Source organism: Ctenocephalides felis, unplaced genomic scaffold (assembly GCF_003426905.1).
Source record: "Ctenocephalides felis isolate EL2017-DRISC unplaced genomic scaffold, ASM342690v1 CF-g0.4_SCAFFOLD_01170, whole genome shotgun sequence".
Lineage (NCBI taxonomy): Eukaryota > Metazoa > Arthropoda > Insecta > Siphonaptera > Pulicidae > Ctenocephalides > Ctenocephalides felis.
The window spans coordinates 59,878,937-59,893,462 of record NW_020537324.1 but is presented as its reverse complement, the minus strand read 5'-3'; the positions used below and the strand labels follow the sequence as shown (position 1 = coordinate 59,893,462).

At 26.9% G+C, this 14,526-nt stretch overlaps 1 protein-coding gene across 1 annotated transcript; it reads left to right on the top strand.

Annotated features, from left to right (window-relative positions):
- The first annotated feature begins 1,876 nt into the window (after nt 1-1,876).
- Nucleotides 1,877-14,249, top strand: LOC113367465 (homocysteine S-methyltransferase-like). The gene is made up of 8 exons (XM_026609072.1): nt 1,877-1,981; nt 6,410-6,602; nt 8,448-8,609; nt 10,219-10,319; nt 10,568-10,654; nt 11,201-11,278; nt 12,764-12,981; nt 14,087-14,249. Exons 2-8 carry the CDS (start codon nt 6,431-6,433, stop codon nt 14,247-14,249), a joined length of 981 nt encoding a protein of 326 aa, XP_026464857.1. The 5' UTR covers nt 1,877-1,981; nt 6,410-6,430.
- Nucleotides 14,250-14,526: the final 277 nt, after the last annotated feature.

The following is a 14,526-nucleotide window of genomic DNA, read 5'->3' as shown; positions in this document are numbered from 1 at the left end:
TTGACGATACTTTTAAAATTTTAATATACAACAAATTAAAAATCAGTTAATGCAAGAGATAATTATCTTTTCTGCATTCATGTATTCAGTAAATTGAAAATTAAACAGTTGATTAACACTTGTTCCTAATAAAGTATAATTATGATAATGCGTGTATATATAACAGAGTGTGTATATATAATAGAGTATGTATAAAACTAATTCTAATTTTTCCATAAAAAATTTGTCAAGTGTGATCGATAAATATTAAACATGAAATCTGATAAATACGAGTATTTTAAAATCAATACTTTATCAAAATAAGCATCAAATAAGTAATATAAACCCTTTTTGCTCGTGAACAAAATAACATAATTAGCCGATAATATGAATTTTTTATCTATTTGATAACATGTACGAAAACATATTTATCGGTCCTAATACAAATATTTTTGAACTATTAATTATCTACGGGAAGAGTAGTCTTAATAATTGATAACAATATACGTAAATTGTAAAGACAGGGTTTACAAATGAATAATTTATTCAATATTCATATTTAATAATCCTTTAACTACTACTAATACTACAACATTTACTAATTGTTATTAATGTTTGACTCAAATTGAATTTAATTATAAAAATACATTAAATTTTTGAATTATGGGTCAATATACGTGTGCGTTCGTGCATTATAATAAATACGTTCATAAATATTAAAAGTTTGTTTGAAAGATTTCAATTGGGAATCACAATTATGAGTTTCTACTGTAAAGCAAAACATATATTTGCAAAATGAAATATTGGAAATTTTGTAGTCACAATTTAAAAAGTTGCAAAATCTTAATTCTTATTCACAAACATCAAACATAATTTTTATTTGCATACATCAAATTTTATTCTTTACATTGTTAATAATCAAATTGACATGATAATTAATAAGAACTTTTAGAAGAAAATTGATAAGCAAAATGTTTTATAAGAGAATATCAGCTAATAATTTATAACGATTAAAATAATTTCTAAATATTTCCGATACTGGAAGTTCTTACAATTAGACTAATTGTTTAGTTAGATCAATTCGCCATCTTTAACTTCCCGTAGGGCAAGTTATAGTAATCGCAAAAAAATCGAAAATGAAAATTTCTATATATCTTTACGTTTCAAAGGTTTCTGAAATGGATGTATGTGTGTGTGTGTGTGTTTGTGTTCGGATACAAATTTTCGTCGACGATTTCGGGATCACGGATGAAGCGATTTAAATAATTCAAAAAAACATTCGATTCCTTCGATACGGAGACGTCCTGATTAGTTTTTGGCAAAGACAGGTTTAGCCGTTCCAAAGATACGGGACAAAAAGTGCCAAAAACGGTAACTCAGTTTTTAAGAGAACGGAGTGTCCGATTTTAATAATTCAAAAAACATTTAACTTGTATTGGCAAGATGAACAACTGATTATTTTTTTTTAGAAGGCACGCCCAGCGGTTATGAACTCTCAATAAAAATAAGTTTGAAAAAAATGTCATTTGGCGGTCTAAAATGTTTATTGGACATATGTATATTAAATTATCAGAAATTTTATAGAGATTTTATTAAACTGTACACATTTTGTTTAATTTTTTGGTTTCCGTACCAAGATTTTTAATTAAGGTACGAGAAGTTCCAGCAATTTGTCTTAAGGCACAATACCATGCACCCCACTAGTTGTCATTAATTCTATGTACAATAAAACCTCTGTTTACCACTACATGTTGCTAGTGTTATCAGCTTCGTATATTAATAAAATAGTGATTAGCCCTGCTCATAATAAGAACGTTGTACAAATAAGAGTAAGACTGTATAGATATACATATATAAAGCAATAATATTTAGCCTGTTTAGTTATTTGTGTACAAACGTGCGTTCAGTGTCTGTGATCCTCAGTTAAAACGGTGCGATTAGAGTTGATTTTTAGAAATATACGAGAAATCTTCATTTATTCGAATTCAGAAAATTTGTCAAGGTATTTATAAATAGGATCAGTAAAATAAACGCTACACTACACGTGCGTTTTTAGTCACACTTTGTCCATAATAGGTTAATTTTTTACTGATATGTAAAGGATTTTTTAACCTTAAATTGAAATACTGCTTAGGTTTTCTAGGTTTAAAACTTACTACTAAAATTAAATGAGATTATATATATGGAAACTTTATAGGCATGATCTAAAAACTTATGATGCTGTTTATTTGGCTTAAGGATGAAGTTGCTAACCAAAAATATAATACCAATTGATTGCTACAAAATATTTTCCAAACCAACCGATGAATAAGGATTGATGAAAATATTAACCGTGATTTTATTTAAAAACGTCATAATATTAAATTTATTTGTTGTAAGTTGCATTTGAGAATAATTCATTCTATGGTCAAAATTGAACTGTATGATTTTACATTACCGTTTTTGTGAGTCTTATTTATATCCTAGTCTAACATCCCATATGATGATTATCCTACACTTCATATTGATATAGTTTTTTCAGTTATTTTCCAGTGATTATGGATAAATGTTTTATTTACCCATAATTACTGAGCAGAATATATAATCACGCACTTAAAAAATAGTTACTAAAACTACAGGTGATGTTTGGTAGGGGATGGCAGTAATTTTAAATATCCGCAAGGAGAGGGGTCCAAAAATACTTAAAAATCAATCACGTGATTAACGGAGGGTCCTTATCTGAAGGAATATGATAATTCTTCACTTGTTAACATACTTTTACTTATTTTCTGTAATTCAGATATATTATTATATAATTGATAAAAACAGGACTTGAATTTGAAGAAACTAATGAATATTCCACAATTCAATTAATATGATAAAACAATTATAATTACAGTTTACAATACTTTTTTTGTATAACGTTTTTTAAATTTTATAATAGTTATGTAATGTTCTCATTCTTTTATATTATCATAATAAAATTTATTATGGAAGGTTTGATTTTTATGCAAACTATGTTCTATTCTTAAAATAGTGTAGGTATTTCTTGAAAAAGACAACGAGTATCTAACCTTGTGGTACCTAAATAGCCTACACAAGCCAAAAACATAAAGATGATCGTAATTTACTTTATATATATATATATATATATATATATATATATATATATATATAGTTAATTTTAATGTTGAGATATATAAGTAAGTTCTTGAAGGGCGATACATCAAGCAAAGAAAAAACAAAGATTTATAAAATAATCTTTAATTCCAAACGTTTTGACATACAATTTAATGTCATCACCAGATATTAAACATAGAATATTACATCTAAAAATGTGTACACACCACAAAATTTTGCACTGACATTGATACAACTGACCAGTCAATAATCATGAATTTTTTTGTAAATAAGAAAATTAAATAGTAAAAAGGATATTAATCTCGGAAACCATAGCTATTACATGTATCTGAGCAAATGTACTTTAAGTTTTCTACATTTTTGTAAAACAGAACTTTCATTATTTTTCTTATTTACAAATAAAATCATTATCAATGTTAGTGCAAAATTTTATGCTGTGCTCCATTTCGAATATCAATATGTCGGATTTTTAAAATTTGAAAAACTACAGTCAGTTTTACTTGGGATGTTGAACTTGTAATGCAAATAACGAATTAAAAATTTTAATCGTTAAAAGTTAAATTTATTTTCTATCCTATTAACAATCTAATAATTAGCACATTCAAAGCCCATCTTAGCCACCGCTCGCTCCCAACAGATTTTGGCTCTTTGTTTCGCAACTACCAGCTTTTGCTAGAAAAAAACTAGCATACTTTGGACTATTAGAACAATTTGTTTATATTTAAATATCTTTTATATAAAAGGACTACGTGACAGGCATTATGTATGCGTTAAATACAATAATAGATCGACAGGCGAGGTATTATCATCACATAAGTCAATAAACATGTGAATAACGACAACGAACTCATTGAACTTGGGCACCGGTTGAACCATGTTTTATGACTTGTAAAAGTACACAATAAACTGATAAACGAGAACAAAATACATTTATTTACTCTATATGTTTAGAAAATATGTATTAAACAAATACAAAGTGCAACGTTTATGAATTTCAGCAATTCTAGTTCATAGATCCTTGATTCCAATATTCTCTCAAATGCAATATTTTAATTTTTATTTACTCTATATATTTAAAAAATATAAATTAAAAATCTTTAATTTTGGCTCATTGATTCAAATATTCTTTCAATTTTATTTCTTTGGCCCGTTATTTCTAACTTTCAAACCACATTTCGTGGCATTTTTAGGATGTTATAAGACCTTCAACTCTACATCAAACAAAATTTCATCCAAATCGTAAAAAAATTCACCAATAAATTATCAAGACACCGAAAGGCTAATCTTTATAAAAAAAACTGATCAAATGGCCAACTGTTTTCATTTATCAACTCAAATCAAACGGTTTTTAAATTTTCAAAATCGGTTCAGCATTTTTGGTAAAACTATACAATCAGAGTTATCATAAAACCTATTGACTTTTACTAATGTAGTGATAACACTGTTGGATTTATGATTGTAATTATTTTATAGCTTATAATTAGTTTATGATTGTAGCTAATTTATGTTTGAGAAGATGATAAATTCAAAAGTTAAATAACATAATATGTTATTTAACTTTTGAATTTATCATCTTCTCAAACATAAATTCTATTTCTCAAACATAAATATTATTTAATGATTGAATTGAAAGAAATTGAAATACAAAATTGGTTTCTTGATAGTTTTAGTTTTGGATCTATTTCTCAAACATAAATATTATTTAATGATTGAATTGAAAGAAATTGAAATACAAAATTGGTTTCTTTATAGTTTTAGTTTTGGATCGTAGTAATAATGATTATAAATAAAATATAATTGCGAGAGAGTTATATTTTAATAATTAAAGAGTAATAAGTAGATACTTCGTTGGAATATTTATATATATATATATATATATATATATATATATATGTATATTGTTCGACGTTGAAACATATTGAATATTAAATTGAATAAAAAAATTTTATACGTTTCGAGACTAGACGTGTCTCATCATTCAGTTAAAAGAAATTCAGACGATAAGGGAAAGTTTTAGAATTAAAAATATAACATTAGAAAAATTATTAAAAGAACCAAATTATACACACCACTCACACCAGACCAGGAAAAAACACATGTTACTATCACCACAAACACAACTATTAGTCGGTGAAAGTTTCCAATACATCAGCAAGAGAATGAATCAGCATATTTATAATTCAAAAAAGACACTTTAAAACAATGTTTTCTGAGCACATTATTCATTTCAAAAATTCTTTTAATACTGACCATCCTATAATTTTACATAAAGAAAAAAATGTGGACCTGAAGAAGATTTTCCGAATCTTGTTTTATCTTTTTAAATTCAAATTGTGTGAACGCAGTTCTTCTTGCTCACTTTCGGAAAGCTATCAAAATTTAATTAATTTCTTTGAAAGTTAATATTAAGAGCTAAAACTTTCAGAGAATTGTTTTTTATCAATTTGGAACCATTTTAGCCCTTGGGAGCAAGGAAATTTGAAAATGTCCATATTAAGGACCACCTTAATATATATATATATATATATATATATATATATATATACAAATCTACACCATAAATATAAATGCATTACATCATTGTAGTAACAATACTGTCAAGCAGCCTTGAAGTTCTCACTGAGATAAATAATTATCTACTTATATTTGGAGCATGATAATTAATTTTAGTATTTGTTTCCATAATAGATAAATTAATTATGAAAAGTATAAGTTATGCAATCTGACTAGCTCAATAAAAATCAATAAGCCACGAGTAAGTGTCCCATTTGTGTCAATTAAAATCAAGTTTTTCTGAATAAATTGTTGTTGGACCTATTTCTTTTTATTTAGCAGTAAAAAATACAGATTTTTAGATACAAAATTCATTTAGGTATCCAAAAAAGTTAATCACGAAACTTGACAGCAATCCATGAGTTCAAGTACCTCGTACAAGATATTGAGTTTTCAAAGTTTCAAAGTTTTATATTGAAAATTTTTTAAAGATATTGCGACATGAGATGAAATAATACATTATTTTAGCTTCTACCATCACTTGCTTAAATGCATTCTTATGTAAACAATTTCTAAACTAAAGTCATCAATAATAAGTTAAAGTTGAAAACAAATAAGTCATCAGACAATGTTAGTATGAATTTTTTTTTAAATATTAAAGTTCTTTATAGCTTGCTCTTTTACCGTTTTGTTTTAAAAAACATATCTAAAAAAGTTCTACACCTGAAATTTGTTTACAATTAATATTTTAAAGATCTTTAGTACTCTATTTAATTGTTAATTAATAATAATAATCATATTATGATTACGTTTACAGAAGGATCTCGAATTATTAATCATGGAATTAGAAAATCAAGATTTGGAAGGAATTTTAATTTTGGATGGCGGATTCTCTACCCAATTAGTAAAATATGTTGGACCAAATGTGGATGGTGATCCTTTGTGGTCTGCCAGGTACAACGCAACAAAACCAAAAGATGTCATACAGACACATTTAGATTATTTACGAGGTAAATATAGAAATAATATTGAATAATAAAAAATATAGAATTTTAGTTCTATTTAACGTTAATGCTAAATAACTGAAATCTTTCAAATAAACTTGATTAGAAGAATGATCAGAGAAAACATTAATGAAATATTTATGAACTTTTAGTCCCATTTTTTTTTTATTAAGTACCTACTATACATAAAAAACCAATCTAGCACCAAATCCTAATTGATGATAATTTTTTGCTGGACACTCAATTTTCGAATCATAATTTACTACTTATTCCGGCAAAATTAATCAATCTTAATTTAGAAATTATGGTTAGCAACATAAATATGATATAATTCAACCGATAACATTATTCATAACAATAATTGAAATTATATTAAAGGTTAAATATAGTTTAAGAAAAATATTTTGTTCTTCTTATCGGAGGTCAAGTTCAGATATAATAAAAAACATAGAAAAAACTTGATTAAACCTGATTATAGTCGCCGCCTTTCATAAACAATATAAACTTTAAATATCCAAATAGATTGATTAAAGATTAATAATTTAATAGAATTTTTTAATGAGCTCTAATCTCAAAAAAAATATCAGCGTTTAAATTTTATTCGTATAAATATATATGAGAATTATCGGAATTCTATTTGGTTGCAAGAAATGTCATTATACTTTACATTTGAAATTATAATAGATAATTGCATCAGCCTCTCATATAATACGATTATCTCTAATACTCAATGCATACAAGATTATTTTAAATCAAATCAGACACGTTTGTTAGATGAATATTTTGTTTTTTATAACGTTATCAACATAATTCTCAAAGTGACTCCGTAATATGTAGTTAAAAACATCACATATTCACTAACTATAATTTACTAACAGTCGTAAAAAATATAATTAAAATATATTACAAATATATTACAACCATTTTTATAATTTTAGGTAATGGAAGTTTTTAAATATTTAGAACTAACATCTCATGATAGTCATGATCACAAACAAAATTTTAGAAAAATCGTAGTTTCTTGTGCTTTTTGGTACTACAAATGTTTAAAATATGTGCAAAAATATATTTTTGATGTATTCCTTATTAAATATCAATATGTAAAAATTAATGTTATTCAAATAAATATTTAATAATTTATTTATTTTATATTAAGTTTCAACACAATTGTTAGATTCAGGATTATCGATTAATAATCTGTACGTCAAAATCTGAAGCCATATATTCACTTAGCTTAGAAGAAAAAACTTACATTTATATTCAAAAAAATATACAAAAAGTAACAGTATTTTAATGCAACTTTGACCATCGGATTTGCAAATATAATAATTGTTTTGATTTTATTTAATGTTCAGTAGTATTTGCTATATAGTAAGTTATGTCATTCAAAAATAATTGTTATTACAATAATAAATTTAAAGTGTTGTTCATCTTTGCCGCCATGTGAATTAAATGAGAAAGTTATAGTAATCTCAACAAAATCGAAAATAAAAAAAATCTTTATGTTTCAAAGGTTTCTAAACATTTTGGCAAACGTTAGAGAAAATGGATGTGTGTGTTTATGTGTGTGTGTTCGGATACAAATTTTTGTCGACGATTTGCGGAAGACGAATCAACTGATTTGACGAAACTAAAAACATTTTTGGTACGGAAAGTTCCAGCAATTTGCCTGAAGACATCAGTAGTTATAAATTATAATTACAAAGTCGTGTATCTGTTCACCAAAACATATAAGTACTCGAAACAGTACAAATAGTTGGTACTACAGTTTATTTAGTGAAAGTAGTAAACCACTAGCATGAAAATACTTTCATTTCATTACATTATATAATTTTTTGTCCTTTATTTTAGCTGGTGCAGATGCTATCATCACAAATACCTATCAAGCAAGTATAGAAGGATACATGGAACATTTGGGTTTGACGAGGCAGCAATCAAAAGACTTAATGTTCAATACTGCCAAGCTGGCACTTCGAGCTAGATATTTATATGAAAAGGAAAATCCTGAAAGCAGTAAGTTATTGGATCTAATAAAATTTTAATCGACCGATAATATGACATATTTATTGAGACTGTCGCTAATAACAATAAATCTCTTGCTCGAGGAAAAATCTTAGGAAAAATTTTCTTTGTCTCTCTATGGTTCTGGTAGTATCATAATTTCTTTGCTATTATTTAGTTAATTTATTGTCTTATCTTTTCATAAATTAGTATTTTGTTTATATGGCATCATGTACTAATATGCCACTGCCCAAGTGCATCAACTTTTCGATTCATTTTTCCTTCATCAACACTTTACAAGATTTATTTATACGCCAGTTCATAATTTTCTCAAGAACTGCATTTTGTAATTCTCATAATTACTATATTTTTATTCGACAAAGTTTTTAAATATAAAGTGTTACTGGTACTGTATAGTTCAGCTATAATCTTCCTATTTCTGGTGGTCCATGATGTTCTACTCTCTTTGCCTACACTGCCAAAAAGATTCTGGCAGAAACTTATCTTAATTGGAATTTTCTAGTGTCACATTTTCTTTCCTACAGTTATTTGTTGCCTTATCTTTTTATAAATCATTATAAATTAGTATTTTGTTAATGTAATGTAATATTGAAAGTGCATCAACTTTTCGAATTATCCCTACCTTACCAACTCTTCAAAAGATTTATTTGTACGCCAGTTCATAATTTTCTCAAGAACTGCATTTTGTAATTTTCATAATTACTATATTTTCGTTCAACTTTTAAAAAATTAAGCTGTACTGGTACTGTATGGTTCAACTATGATCTCCCTATTCATATTTCAGGTGGTCCATGATGTCCTACTATCTTTTCCTACATTGCCAGAAACTTATCTTAATTGGAAATCACCATAATTGTCTCTTTATGATTTTTCTAGTATCACATTTTCTTTTTTATAGATATTTATTATCTTATCTTTTTATAAATTATTATAAATTAGATATTTGTTATTACAGCATCATGTGCCAATATTCACTGTACATTTTGAATCAATCCTCATTTACCAACTTTTTACAAAACTTATTTGTAAATCTGTACTCCTTACAATTTTGTAATCCTTATAATTGCTATATTTTTGTCCGACCAACTATTTGAATATGAAGTGTACTGGTACTGTATAGTTCAGCTATGATCTCCCTATTTCTGGTGGTCGATGGTGTCTTACTCACTTCACCTATATTACCAGAAACTTATGTTAATTGGAAATCATCACCACTTCTTACTGCTTTGTTTGGATGCAACAACACTTGTAATTTAGTCTAAGTCTTAGATAACATCATGAGATCATCTGCATAATCATCTGACTCTGTCTTTGATATCCAGAATAATCAATACCGCCTAATTTCAAATAAGACTTCTGAATTGTACCCATGAACACATTGTCTGCAGTTGCTTTCTTTTTATTTTCTCTGATAATATCTACTTCCAATCCAATCAATTTTTTACCTTGATCATTTGTATATTTTGCTTTCTATAGACTTATAAGGTATAAACCATAAATAAGGATATGAAAAAACTATTGAAACTTGAATATTACAAGAATATACATATATGTATATATGTTTTAAATCTAGATCTCTAATTATAAAATTTGATTATAGATAGAAGACCTCTAGTAATGGGGTCAGTTGGACCTTATGGAGCACATCTGCACGACGGGTCAGAATACAGTGGCTCTTATGCAAAAACGATCACGAAAGAGGTCAGTACAACTATAAACACATATGTTTTCCTTATATCGGTCATTTCTACAATTTGATAAGATTATTTTTAGTAACGATGTAAACTGATAACAGTATCAAAATATCATTTGTATTCGCGAACAAAAATGATAAACTAATTTCCAGACAAAAGATTGCTATTGTAGTGAAAATTTTAATGTACTGTGTAATCACATTATTTACACATTGGTATGTGACGTGAATTTTGAAAATTTTGATATTATTACAGGAAATCCAAGAATGGCATAGACCAAGAATAGAAGCTTTAATAAACGCAGGTGTAGACGGATTAGCAATTGAAACTATTCCATGTCAGGTAAATAATTTTTATATTTCAAAACATATTTTTAACAATTATATCTGTTTCCATTCTCTGTAAGTAAAATGGGTTTTGTAACTTTTTCTAATATGTTAAATTTACTTCTTGTTATACGTACGAAATGTGTAATTTCTTAATAGTTTTTTCAATTCTTATTGCGTACAATATCAAATACCCAATTTAATAAAATATATATTTTATTAGTTACTAATTCAAAATAATTGATTTTATATAATTTATAGATTCGCATAAGTGAATTAAAAAATACTTCAGACTATTTTCCTAAATATCCCATTCATGTTTGTCATATAAATATAACAATCAAGTCGATTAAATATAAACACATCTGAATATCTTCATCAAAAGAGTCTCTATAAATTGTAACTACCGCAACAATTTACGCCTGAGCACATATCAATTTCTTTATATTTATTTCAAACATAATTGAATTAGTTATAAGTATGTATTAAGAAGACCTACTAAATTTAAAAATTAATTAATATTTTTAATATTATATACTATAAAGGTATCATTATATTGCAGTTGGAAGCTGAAGCCCTAGTTGAACTAATAGTTAATGAGTATCCCGGCACAAAAGCATGGCTTAGTTTTCAATGTCAGGTAAATTAGGATAGATTTAAATTAAAATAATTATATAAACATTCTTTAACACGTGTAAAAAGTGTTAAGTGTACAAACTTGTAAAATACATAAAAATCAAAAAATATATATATAATAGAGAGAGAATAAATAACATTAAACTTTTGCTCCAGTTACTCTGTACACTGTATGGAATTAGCAGTAATTTAAGTAAAAAAATTTATGATATAATAGATTATCTATAAAATAGTTAAATAATAAATGCAAAAAAAATATATATCATACAGAAGTTTCTCAATGCGCTGTATGAAATTTACAGTATCATAGGAAAAGCTTGTTAATGGCCATTTCTTAAGACTTCAAGCAAAGCAAATTGTAACCTTAGCTTAAAAAGTTAAATAACAATAAAAAAACTAATTTATTATTAGTTTTCTTTGGAACCAGTTAAAATTAGTCTTTCTGTGTTCCTGACGTAAAAAATGATATTGTAGTTTCTTTTAAAAAAAATAAACTTGGGTACAAAATGAATGAAACTATTTAAAAGTTAAAAATTCGTAAAATAACACAAATTTATTATTTATGGTAATGCATCGGAGTTTAATTAACTCCATAACCACGCTCGTATGTCAAATAGATCGTATCTCCATGTCATTTTTTTACATTTAAATACTTTGAAATGTAATTAATTAGTTCCACCACTATGGTTTTTGTTAAGTTTTTGGAATATTAAAAATAAATATAATATTTATTATTAATTTAATTATTGTTTTTTTCCTGTCTATTTATGATATATGTAATCGCGTGGATGAATCGTTTGTACACATTTAATTTGATTAATTTGATGATTAATTTAATTTAAATATATAATTAAAATGACTAACTATAAATGACTAATTAATAAATCATTATCATAAAAAGCCGAAATAATTCTATGGTAGGAAACTCATTGTTACAACTTACAAATTTTCATATTTTCATTTTGTCATTAACATTTTTCTGAATTCGCTCAAATCTCGTATCTCGATTTTTGCTCGTATGTTGAAACAACAAATTGCTTCTTTGGTGGCTGGTATCACGAAACACACGTATGTCGGGGTACCACTGTAATTATTTTCGAGATTCTAAAGCACATCGGTATCATTGCCTTGTATGGCATTTTTAGCTTCGACTAACAATAAGTTTGATTCTGCTGTAATCATTTTTTTCCTAAAATTAGATAATATTTCACCAATAAAATTAAAAATTTTATTTTTTTCATGTGAAATTGTACTGAACAAAACTTCTTAAAGATAGTAGTAGAAAAAATATAACTATTGTCCAATTTCTAAAGCACATCGGTATTATGGTTACTATATCGTGCCATTTTTCAATAATCAAATTCAGTTTTAGTACTTCTTATATATGAGACTATCATATTGCCTTTGTAGTTACAACCACGTATAATTCTACTCTTTGCAAAGATTTAACAATATTTTCTCAATTGAATTAATATTTTTTCCTTCCCAGGATGAATCTCGTCTCGCCCACGGCGAGTTATTCCGCGACGCGGCCTTGAGCTGCTGGGAGCTGGCAAGGGAGTCCCAATGTTTACTCGCTGTTGGAGTCAATTGCGTTCATCCCAAATACGCCGTCGGTCTCTGCAAATTCCTCAATAGGGATCAGATGCCCCAAATACCGCTCGTTGTTTATCCCAACAGTGGCGAAAATTACACGCCGACCGAAGGGTAAGCCTTTCTTTAAGTATATTTTGAAAAAACATTAACGGAATTAAATAACCCAAACATATCACAAATATTCAATAAATTTGTTATTTATGACATTTTGGAAATACCTTATGTTACATAGAATACTGTGATTCGTGGTTTTAACATACGGTCGCAATTCGTAGAAGTTAAGTTCATTTTAAATTTAAATTTAGAATACTTTGTAAACTGTTTTAATGTATTGTTAGTTTTAGATAGATTACTATCTGCAGGCGTACATAAAATAATGAATTCCAAAGTAAAATGTCATAATTTAAAATCACGTTTATTGAAATGTTAGCATATATTAGGGCCGAGCATAGCTTAATGATCCACGATAAAAGGGTCTACCCCTAATATCTCAAAAAGAAGCATAGTTAAGAACTTTTTAACAACAATATTTAAAAGTAGAGGGCGAAAGATGTTATTTCATGATGATATTTGATATTGATGATATTTTTTAAGTATGCGACATTTATTTGTTTTATTTTAGTTTTTTATATAACCTCTACAAATCTAACACATGGATGGGGTAAAAAGAACCAACTGAACTTTTACCATGGCAAAGGCGTAAATAACATATAAAGGAAACAAAATATTAAATTAAGTTGAAAAAAAAATAATTTTATAAAAAGTAAATTAAATGAATAGTTATTCCATCTCTGTCGATGAATATTTTTCACAAAATTCGGCGATTTTCATGATTTTTTTGGTGATAGATAGATATCATGGTCTTCTAGATCATACTAAAACATTACAGTTCTACGACAAGTCGTCTAATTTTGAAAATTCGTCAAAGTTTGCAAAAATTAGTATCGTTTTTTTGCCATTTGTCAAAATTAGAACTTTCATGGATGTTTGCTCAAAAACGCCTGAACTGATTTCAGCAATTTAAAATCCATTTGATGTATCTTGATGAGGATTATCGTTTGTACGTTTTGGGCGACGATCGGCCGAGCCGTTTCTTTGTAATTTGGGAAAAAGTGTTTACATTTTCGTCCACATTTAAGCTCATACTACCGAATCAATTTTAAAAAATCAAAAACTGTTCGAAAAAGATTTTTTTCTAATCTTTATTTTTCCTCAGGTGGAAAGATAAAGACCGATGTGTTCCTGTACAAGACTACGTCAGTTCCTGGTTGGATTCAGGAGCCACTTTTATCGGAGGATGTTGTCGTACTGATGACGAGGACATTAGAAATATTAGAAAATCTGTGATCCGTTGGATTAATAAACGCGAATTAAATTGAATTTTAAATAAAAATAAATAATATTTACAGAAATCTCTATAATAAAATGCTGTGATTAAATAATATGAATTTTACGTTCCTATAACGTCACAAATGTTTTGTACATATAAGAATGAAAATAAAAAAATCTACATTTTATTTACCAGTATTTATACAGGCATAATTTTTTGAAAATGATAAGCAGTATAAAAATATTTATCCTTAGAAGTTTCGAGAGTGTTTAGAGTTTAAACATTTATAACACATGATCCTAAAATAACTTTCAATAGGGTACCTT